We start from the raw sequence: 11,688 nt of genomic DNA, 5'->3' as shown, positions 1-11,688 counted from the left end.
TTTGAAATAAAATATATAAACATTAAAATCTATAAACTAACTAAAAATATATTAACAAAGTAGATTATAAATAATATTTTTATCTATAAATAAAATAAAATAATATTATTTACAAAATTTTACAAGCCCAAATTTGAAATAAAATATATAAACATTGAAAGCTATAAACTAACTAAAAATATATTCACAAAGTAGATTATAAGTAATATTTTTTTATCTATAAATAAAATAAAATTATATATATAATATTTACAAAATTTTACAAGCCCAAATTTGAAATAAAATATATAAACATTGAAAGCTATAAACTAACTAAAAATATATTCACAAAGTAGATTATAAGTAATATTTTTTTATCTATAAATAAAATAAAATTATATATATAATATTTACAAAATTTTACAAGCCCAAATTTGAAATAAAATATATAAACATTGAAAGCTATAAACTAACTAAAAATATATTCACAAAGTAGATTATAAGTAATATTTTTTTATCTATAAATAAAATAAAATTATATATATAATATTTACAAAATTTTACAAGCCCAAATTTGAAATAAAATATATAAACATTAAAATCTATAAACTAACTAAAAATATATTAACAAAGTAGATTATAAATAATTTTTTTTATCTATAAATAAAATAAAATTATATATATAATGTTTACAAAATTTTACATGCCCAAATTTGAAATAAAATATATAAACATTAAAATCTATAAACTAACTAAACATATATTAACAAAGTAGATTATAAATAAATTTTTTTATCTATAAGTAAAATAAAATTATATATATAATATTTACAAAACTTTACATGCTCAAATTTGAAATAAAATATATAAACCATTTAAAATCTATAAAACTAACTAAAAATATATTAACAAAGTAGATTATAAATAATAGGACAGTTTTTTGAAATTTTGGGAAGTGTAAAAGCTACTTTTTAGAAAGTTGAAAAAGTGGGGCCCGGCGCGTGTTGAACAAAACTTTCAACCTATTTGGTTTATATTGCCACGTAAGCCGAAAAGTGGTAAAAAACTAATTAAAAAATAAGTTCGGGGGTAATAGGACTTTAGTAAAGGTTAGATGTGTCTCAGAGATTTTGGGCATAGGCTGGGGGGTACTTATGCATTTTCCCTAAAAAGAAACATCATTTCGCTCCACTATTTCACAAACACAGTTTTAAAATCATATTTTCCAAAAAGAATTAGTTAGAGTTCATTATTTTTTAAAGAATATAATTATATATTTTAAAAAGAGATGAAAATAGTTTCCTTCCTACCAAACTCACCCTAAAAAGAAAAAAAACATGAAAAAAGATTTATAATATAAGAGTACTTATTTCTGTTAAATAATACTCCTATAAGAAGTACTCCTAAAATATAATATAGTTATTTATCTATTCATTGGTGTTAATATTTTTTTTATTCATATATCAAATATATGTTGGTTATATATTTCATTCATTTACATCCGACTTATTTTTTTATCCGCTCATATTCAACTTAATCGCTTTTTTCTTACTACTATTTAAATTCAAAAATCTCAAATTCTGACTCCACTTCCCCACAATATTGCTTATTAAGAGTCTTACCAACTTACAAATAGTCAAATAAATTCCGTTTACCGATATACGAAGTCCAGCCTTATCTGACTGCAATCCCATCGCATCTCTCCCTATCATGTTTTTACCACTAATAGCTTACTTTCACTTTTTTATTACTTCAACTATATTCGTTTCAATGAAAGAGAACTATAGTCATTATAAATTGATTACTTTACTTAATCTCATCTGATATTTTGGATAATGTATTGAGATTCTTGTAAAGTTGTCGATATATACTCCATATTGATGCTAGGCATATTTAGGAACCCATTTAATTATATTTTATTTAGTATCAAAGGAAATTTTTTTTGTTGACAAAGACATTATTATCCTTCCTTTGAAATAGTAATTATATACAAATAATTATGAGTAATTGTATGTATTAGCTTATGAAATAATTAACTATGCAGAATTTAGTTATTTATACATATAAATAACAAATTAACAATATAATAATCATAAAGTGAATTAAAGAGTATGAATAGTCATATCACTATAATTGGAAATTAGAGAGTGAAATAGAGAGTGGTTGGAGAACCCATTTTCTATTTTACTCTCTAAGTATAGAGGATAGAGAGTAAAATAGAGATGGATTGGAGATGGTCTTAGTTAGGATTATGTATAAAATTAATATTGTGTTTATTTTGCAATTTTAAAATTCAAATAACTAATACATGTATGAGTTAAAGAGAAAATCTATGTAAAATTTATTCAGAATAAAATTTAGTATAACTTACGTAAATCTCATAGTGTAAAACCTAAATTACCTTCTATCCCTATTATTTTTCTAATTACATAAATCCCATGTTTTTTAGGCATTTCAGATACATAATTAAGGATCCGGATACATTATTGTTGATACATTATGTATCAATATGTTGCACTTATTAAGGAAAAAAAAAGCTGAAAAATCAAATTAAGATCTCATAGTATCCATCGTATCCATATGTTGCACTAATTAAGGGAAAAAAATAATTGAAAATCAAATTAAGATCCCATAAATTACGCTATTCCATTCCAAATTATTGTCAAGAATTCAATCATATATGTAACAAATCAAAAAATTCAAAATTTCAATTTCTTCTTCTTGTTCATCGTTCTCTTTGTTTCATAAAAAAAATTTGTCGAAATTTTGGATAAGCGAGGTGAGTTATGAAGGATACAAAAGTGATGGAATTGTTGTTGGACAAACAATTTCTTTTGTGAATCTTCAAGTTCATCGAATATCCTTTCGATTTTGATTCAAGATTATCGAAAATTTCGAGATTCAAAATTCTTCTCCCAATTCATTGAAGATCCTTTCAGTTTTGATTCAAAATTGTTGAAAATTTTGAGTTTCAAAATTATTCTCCTAGTTCATTGAATATCCTTTCAATTTTGATTCAAAATTATCGAAAAATTTGAGAAGATACATCATGAAGATCCTTTCAATTTAAATTGATAAGTGTTGTATTTCTACTAGATACATCAAATAAGAAAGTGTTGCCCATAAGATATTAGATTTGAGATCGATACATTATTGTTTGGTAATTGTTATGTATTAGATACATTTAGTATAAATTCGAATTTACGTATCATAACAAAAAAATTAGTGCATGATACATTATTTTAAATATTTTTTTAAAAAATTCGCTAATATAATTTAAAACTATTATTATTATTCACTATGAAAAATGCAAAATATTTAAATGATAAGATGAAATATTTAATTTTAAAATCCATAACATAATAATTTAAATACAAGATAACAATACAATACATAACATAATAACTTTAAATACAAGATAACAATACAAGATAACAATACAATATATAACTTAATAACTTTAAATTCAAGATAACAATACAATACAAAACATAATAACTTTAAAATCACAATAATAATTTAGTAATCCGGTAGATTGTTTCCAGATTCACCAATATTCGAAAAATTAATGTATGATCTAGAGAGTTGTCATGATTGTGATTGCGGCTATGATGCTTGATTTCTTTTTTTTCCAACTATTTGTAGTTGTTCTTGTCGCATGTATTCACAAACAATTGGATCACTAATCTTTGTTTGCAATTTATGTAAATTACAAATTTAAAATAAAATATATTTTTATGTTAAATAAAGAATTTGAAAAGAATAAAATATATATTACATAAAGATTATATAGGGTATTTATTTCAAAAAAGGAAAGAAAAGATTTATATTATGAAATAGGAAATAAAAATGAAACATAAATAATAATATAATACCGATGAAAGAGAAGGAGATTCTTTTTTATAGAGTTATATAAAAAATTGGGTTGGAGTTGGTTTTCTCCCAAAAATAGAGAACTCTATATTTGGAGATCAAAATAGAAAATAGGGTTGGAGCTTGTTTGATTAATACAAAAAAATTAAGTAAATAATTCATGTCCATTGATAAAAAATTAATCAAAATAAATTAATTCATGTTCATTGAATGAAAACTTCACTACAAAAAAATAATATTAAATAAAGGTTATTTAGTAAACTTAGTTAATTTTTTTAATGCACGTATAATCTAAAATAACGAAATACAAAAAGAAACGAAAGAAATATTAATTATACATCATCTAATATGTATATAAATAAATATTCCCTTCGTTTACTTTTACTTGTTACATTTTGACTTGATACACATCTATTGTGAAAATAATTACTGATATATGTATTTTACCAAATTATCCCTATTAAATGATGGTCAGGGAGTATTAAGAATTAAAAAAAAGTATTAAGTCTTGAAAAATAATTTGAATAATGGTGAGAGTAAATATGAAAAAATATAATACTTTTTCATATATCAAAAGTGATAAATAAAAATAAAAATATATTTTAAGAAAAAGTGAAGGGAGGGAATGATATTTATGGTAACCAGCTACCGGTGAATGTGAAAGGAAGTAGTAGTAGAAGATGTAAGTCAAAGACGGTTTTAGGGAGAATTTTAGAAGAGATATATATATATATAGCAACACTGGTAGAATTGTATGTATCGGTGTGTGGAAGAGAGAGAGAAAAAGACGCGCACAAAGCAAAAGTGTGTAATGTAATGAAAAGCCGGCTACAAGCAAATTATCCTTTCCCCTTGTAAATCTTACTTGTTCATCTAAGCACTAGTTGTTGCTGATCACAGTAAACGATTGAGCTGAGGAACATCGCTTTATCTGTTGATTTGATTGGATCTTGGAATTTAGTTAATAAATGGGTTGCTTCTCCTGTTTTGATTCTAAAGAGGATGAGAAGTTGAATCCCCAAAAAGATAGAGATGATTCTAACCGCAAGCAACCCCATCTCACCGCTCCCTCAAATATATCCAGGTTATCTTCAGGTTTGTCTTTTCTCTCATTCCATTTATCAAATTATCTATTTTTATTACATCAACTTGAAAACTCAGCTACTAAGATTAGGCCCAAGATATATGTTGATCTCTCTCTTTTAGTATAGAATAACTAGGGGGAAATTAAGTTCACATAGCCAACCAACTAAGTTATTAAGATTTCCCAAGATATATGGTTCTAAATTGATCGGAGGGTGTCTCTGTATCAATCTTGAACGGGATTTAACTAAGATCAATCTCCCCCAAAAAATGAAATGGGGATAGAATTTGGACGAAAGGTCTATTTGGATTATTTCCTTTTCTGTTCGCAGCTCCTAAGTTAGATTTTTTTCTCTACTTATGGATCTCCACTGTTTTATTTACAGGAGCAGACAGACTTAAAACAAGAAGTACCAATTGTTCAAAGAGAGAATTTTTGGGGATAAAGGATGCACCTGATGTTCAGATTGCTGCACATACATTTACTTTCCGTGAGCTTGCAGCTGCTACTAATAACTTCAAGCCAGAATCTTTTATAGGTGAAGGAGGGTTTGGTCGTGTGTATAAAGGGCAATTACCTAGCGGTCAGGTAAATTCCTTTTGAGGTTTGTTCTTTTAGTTCTCCTAGATTATCAAGCAACCAGGTGATACCCCTTTTTGTCCGTGTTACCGGCCCTTCCCCCTTGTTCCTTTTCCTTCTGCTAGTACTTGGAATTGGAGCGTTTGGGGTAGCAGTATGAAGCCTGCCCGCACTCTGGCATAGGCAGTTCTTATATTAGAAATTGTTACAAGGTGCTTGAAAGAAATAGGTAGAGGAGCCAATTAACTGACCTCCAGTCTTTAATTATTTAAGATTTTCTTGTTCTGGTAGTTCTCATGTTGGCAGAACATAAGAGGTAATTGGTTAGGAAATGAAGAGAGATAGGTAGAAGGAGAGAACCAAGTTTTTTTTGTAGTGATATTCAGAAATAGAACGTAATTGTATCTGTTTGGTGATCACTATTTTGTTTCATCCCACTTGGTCTTCCTTTTCTGTAGTCTTGTGTGAAGAGACTAAAAATTTGTGGAACAATCACCTCAATCACCCCGCTTGTGTGCATTGAATGAATCTAAAAGCACACATGTTCATAGAGGGGCTGCATCTGGCTAAAAGTAAACCAGAAAATGATCTCTCGGTCTTTTTTTTTCACCAAGTTGAACACCGAAAAGCAAATGGTAAAGCAGGCCATTAATGATGCTTATTGTAGCTGGTAGGAAATAGGAGCTTAAGACATCATGTTCCGATGACAAATCTGCTGGAGTTTGATTTCTGGACTCCCTTTCATCTGCTCAGGGACAGAGCCAAGATTTCCCCATGATGGAGATGAAAATTATGCTTGATATGCTGAAATGCTGAAATGCTAAGTTGTCATATCCTAGATGGATCGATTTAATTTTAAGGGATCCTAGATGGCTCATTTTCTTATAGAACTAAATTGTGAGATATCACCAATTTGTCTTTATAGCCTGATTAATTTGGCAGGAAAATAATGCATTAATTCAAATACCATAGAGAAGGAGGAGACACAGAATTTTAAGATATACCACAGATATAGTCCAAGTAAAACTCGTGTTACCTTCATTTTCATGCATTCGCCTTGATTTCTTGTCCCTTCTACCACAAATGTAATATCATGAAAAAATATGATAGCATCATGATGACAAACGTCCATTAAAGGACTTGGATAAAGCTTGGGAATCAAGAAGATGTTTATCGTGGAAGAAGAGCTCAAGAATGAGCCCGAGAATATGCTTATCGTGGAAGAAGAGCCCAAGAATAACCCCAGGAATTATGGCAAATAGTGAACTAAGTGATACACATATTTCATGGTCCAGGAAAATAGAACAATATCCAGAAGATAAAGACTAATTGCCTAGGGCTTTATTATTTTTGGTGTAAGCAAGTAGTGATAGGAGATGCTGAAAATGTGTTTAATATTATTGACTGGTTGTAACTAGAAGATCCTAGGAATGATGTAAGTAAAACTTTTTGGAGGGGGACTACACTTTGATGTAGTATACCTGTGGATAAATAGAAGTAATGTTACCTTTCTCAAAAAAAATATTTCATGGTCCAAGTTCAAGTCCAAAAGGAAGAAAATTGAGCCACATGGAGCCCAAAAGAGTGTCAAACATGCAGCACAAAGAGGGCTGAATCCACGCCCAAAAAGGGGTGTGTTTTGATGCAAATTTCACATCTTTCCTTATCTTTAGTTAGGTAGTTTGGGAAGAAGTGTGATATTTGTTGTTCCCTGAACGCACATTCAAGTATACCTAGTCGTACGAGTAATAAAGTGTTGTTCAGAGCGTCAAACCCACAGGGACTTGTAATTAACTATATACTCAATTAAACGATCCTAGTTATATATACAAGGATTAAACTCCAAAGTCGTGTTTCTAAATTAATTAAAATAAGAAAACAAATAATCAACGACCCAATGAAGACTTACCTACTAGCCTTTAGAAATATTCACACTTGTAATGGCCATGAACATTAACAAATTTAGTCATGTTAAAACTTAGAAAATATAACCATTTTTTATGGATATATATCTTATTGATGCATGCCCCGAAGTTTATAAAGCTCAGTGTACAATTTTGTGGCAATATTATTTACCTCATGAAAACATCCTTTATGACAAAAAAATAACTTGTTGACCATGTCATATCCACATTTTATGAGATCAAGTTATGATAATATTAGAATATTATTTGAAGGGAGAGTAGGAAGACAAAGCAATTACTTTACTGGTTTGATTTCCTCCACCGTTTGCTGCACGAGTATGGGTACATCAACTCTTGTATAATAATCTTATCCATGTCCATGATTTTCATCTGTAAGCCTAAACCAACTGATTGAATAAAGTAGAAATTTATAAACAAATTAAAACATATCTCTTGATTCTAGCATCAGACCAAATCTCAGTGACTAGCACAATAATTAAAATCGTAAGGCCAGCACCAACAAGAAAATGAACTAGAAGGTGATGATATTTAGAATCTCATGTTGATAACATGTTATGAAACTATAAAACTATAAGAAGAACAATATAGTAGGGAGAACTGAGAAGAGGGAAGACTTCTTATTCTCTGGAGGGATTCTTTACAATGAAGAGAATCCTTTAATTTATAGGGGAAAATTAACTTGGTCCCTAAGTTAGGGTTCCTAACTTTTCTCCAAAAGATACATACAAAATAAACATCAACTATAATACAAATATATTTATAACAAGAAGTGAATTTTTGTTATTTTTCGAACAACAACATTATTATTAATAGAATTTGAAAGGTTTCTCTTCTTTTACACCTTTGTGTTTGATGAATATGGTTTTATCTTGCAAGAAACATTCTTTAAGAGGTTAGTCTAATTCTTAACTTGATATCTTTAGTTTCTATTAAAATAAATTAAAGTTGTCTATTTTATTTTATTTTGACAAAGAAAGAATGTAATTAGTCTTATACTAATTAGTATTTAGTCTCTAATTTCATTGAAATAGGGGTCTAGATCACTTTGTTATCTAAGTTCTTGAATTGACTCTATTAATACTATTAGCTTCGATCCGTTAATTTTTAAGTACGAAGATCAATTAGGGTTCTTAGCACTTTATTATAAAATTTGGAGATGTTATTATCGAATTTCGCATATCTTTAAATTCCTATCTTTAATCTTCATATTTTCCATTCTGCATTATTTTCTTGTTTTCTTTCAAGTAACCGGATTCTTATCGAAACACCTTTGAATTCTTGTCCCTTGTTTCTTAGCATAAATCTAGTGTATTCTGATCTTATAAGATTTTTGTGAAGTAAAGTCAGTGTATTGTTTACTGCCAGATACAACCACAAAAGAAACTCACAAGTCATAAATACCAATGATGCTACAAAAGTTTCAGTATGTGGGCTTCTGGTTATATTTTAAGGAGAAACTAATAAATCTGAATAAAGCAAGCTCAAGTAAATATTAATTATTTACAAACTGTGATAACTTTTTCTAAATGTATCCCTTCCTATTACAATCATGTCAACTTCTTCACCAATATTGAAGGAGAGATTGCTATCATTTGAAACTTCCCTTGTGGCTAAACAACATTATTATTACCATTACTCCTAAAATTTTGAGGAGCATTGCCAATTAGAGTATCTTAGCATATATAAATTAGTAACAAGGTTGAAGCAAGACAGTGCTGTAGAATTCCATAGCTTTCATAATTCATAAAATAATTCTTCTTGAAACTACCCGTGTAGTTGTACATATTATTGATAGCGTTTCTTCTAGACTCTTGAAGAGCACTACAAAAGGAGGTAAATTTCAGGCCTAAATGTTCAAGCAAGGCATTTTCATAAAACTCACGTTAACTAATTCACAAATCTATAAGATAGTTTCTATGAAGAAACTCAGAAAAATGCTGGATGAAAGAAATAACAAGAGATTAATAGTTTAGTAGTTTACGCTTATTCCGTGCCATGCCATTTCTAACATGTGCCATTAGCTGTGGTGATTGAACATTCTGAGTGGATCACAAGGAAATAAGATATTCATCTCATTTGACTCTATATGGACAAAAATGTTAGAAGTACCATCTTGAAGCTTCTTAAGTCCAAGGTTCGGCCTCTAATCATTGTCAAGGTTTCGTTCGCCAGAAGTTTGAATTTATTTTATATTCTGCAACCATTAAATGTGAAGATTAGTTAAATATGTTTGATGAATAATTGGTTGATCTTCCCAGGTTGTTGCAGTTAAGCAATTGGATAGGAATGGGCTTCAGGGGAATAGAGAATTTTTAGTGGAGGTTCTTATGCTTAGTCTTCTTCATCATCCTAACTTGGTGAGTTTAATTGGTTACTGTGCTGATGGGGACCAGAGGCTTCTTGTCTATGAGTTCATGCCTTTGGGATCACTAGAGGATCACCTTCATGGTAACCTATTTTGCATGTCATTCTGCTTGTCTGATTTATATTTCTTCTCTGTTTATGTAGCATGTGGCTTATACCCCATAACATGCAGCAAGATATTCCATATGTATTCCTTCTTGTGTCCCAAAACTGAAGTTGGGATATCTATTTTCAGTGCAACTTCTGAACTCTTCTTGAGATAGAATTTTACATGTTTGTAAACTTTATAATATGAATTACATTTTTATCAAAAAAATGTTCAGAAAAATATTTGTCAAAGACAAAGCTGTTGGACTATCCGGATAGTGACATTCTTCGGGAGGGAGAGACCATGGTGGAGCTACAATGACCTAAGTTGTTCAGACTCTTTGTTTTCTGTGCCGCACCCATGTTGACACGGCACGGTTGTGTGATCCATACACGATCTGGTCAATTGATTATGAGTACTTTGACAAAAATCCATACAGAAATTTGGGACAAATAAAAACAAAAGCTAAGGTGAAATTGAAGAACATGGAATAGTTTATATATAGAAATTTCTATGTCAGTCCTTTTTCTTTTATCTCCTTCTGGGATTTTCATCTTGGGTCAATATCTTCTCTTCAAAATAATGTATAAATTTCCACGTAATGTCTCATAATTTAGACATACTTTTATAAATCTAGTTTTAGATATTTGAATTTTGTTAGCTGAACCTCTGCACCCATATTTGTACCCCCGAATCGTAAAAGTTAGATCATGAAGGATCCAACCTCTAGATGTGCACCCATATCGAATACCTGCACTCGAGTCCAAGGGTGGTTAGTTGAGCACCCTTCGTCAAAAGTCACACAGTCTATAAAGTTAAAACTGTTACGCCCTTTCTTAAAAAAAAAAAGAATCAGACTTGACATACTGGTTTGTTCTATATGGTTTCTCTTCATAACCAACCAGCTCTGAATTTCTCTCTTTCTAAATCAAATATCAAATTTGGCGTTTCTCTTTCTTTTTCCTGATCCCATTTATTTCAATTCTTGACAGTTACAGGAATTAGATTTTTAGATATCCTATAAAATCTGTTTCAACTAATTCACTGATCAGGTGAATTAAATTCTTCATTGCTCTATACATATGTTATACTCAAATTATTATCTTTACTTTAATTTTCTTATTTAATTTTAAAACCAAATTCTTTCTCCTTTCTTTTTCTTTTGTTTGCTTCGAACAAAATTGAGTTGTGTTAGCGAAATTCCTCGAAAAAAAGCAGTGCATCCTTACATTAAAGAATCGCTCCCTAGTCTATACATGTGACAATTTGTTCTATTGAAGTTATTTTTCTTCTTCTTTTTTTTTAATTTAAATTTAAAACCAAACTCATCTCTTCTTTTTTTTTTTGCTTCTGCAAAAAAATATGACAGTGGGGCCTAACTCAACCTCAAAAAAGCTAGCTCAATGCGCTCCTATGTAAAAGCAGGATAAGTAAAAACAATGTGGTGTTCCTCGAAGCAGGATAAGTAAAAGCAAAGGAACTTTTGGTTAAAATTGAGTTCCTATGTAAAAACTTGTCCAAGCTTTGGCGGTCAGGGTTATGTCGTACTTGGTTTTTTCTTTTGCTTCTCACCCGGTGTTCGGTACCCACATTGGAGTCCAACTAAATCTGGAATCGCGCCACGAAGTCCCACATTGGGGGGTAAAGCGCTCCCTAACAAAGGTGACTAAGTATCGGGGGGACTTGAATTCTAGACTTCTTATTAAGAATGAAGGAATACTTACCACTCTATTACGACCCTCGTTGGTTATACTCTTTATTTAATGTTGAAATGTGAAATAAAAGTTAGGGAGATG

General features: G+C 29.8%; 1 protein-coding gene across 1 annotated transcript in view; it reads left to right on the top strand.

Annotated features, from left to right (window-relative positions):
* The first annotated feature begins 4,593 nt into the window (after positions 1–4,593).
* Positions 4,594–11,688, top strand: part of LOC102595931 (serine/threonine-protein kinase PBS1) — a 10,102-nt gene continuing 3,007 nt past the window's right edge. Inside the window, exons 1-3 of the mRNA XM_006359009.2 lie at positions 4,594–4,947; positions 5,322–5,524; positions 9,699–9,888. Coding sequence (XP_006359071.1) covers positions 4,821–4,947; positions 5,322–5,524; positions 9,699–9,888 — 520 coding nt within the window. The 5' untranslated portion in view covers positions 4,594–4,820. The remainder of the gene's footprint in view (positions 4,948–5,321; positions 5,525–9,698; positions 9,889–11,688) is intronic.

This window comes from Solanum tuberosum, unplaced genomic scaffold (genome assembly GCF_000226075.1).
Source record: "Solanum tuberosum cultivar DM 1-3 516 R44 unplaced genomic scaffold, SolTub_3.0 scf00282, whole genome shotgun sequence".
NCBI lineage: Eukaryota > Viridiplantae > Streptophyta > Magnoliopsida > Solanales > Solanaceae > Solanum > Solanum tuberosum.
Note: the sequence above shows the minus strand (reverse complement) of the source record. Positions and strands in the feature narration are given on the sequence as shown.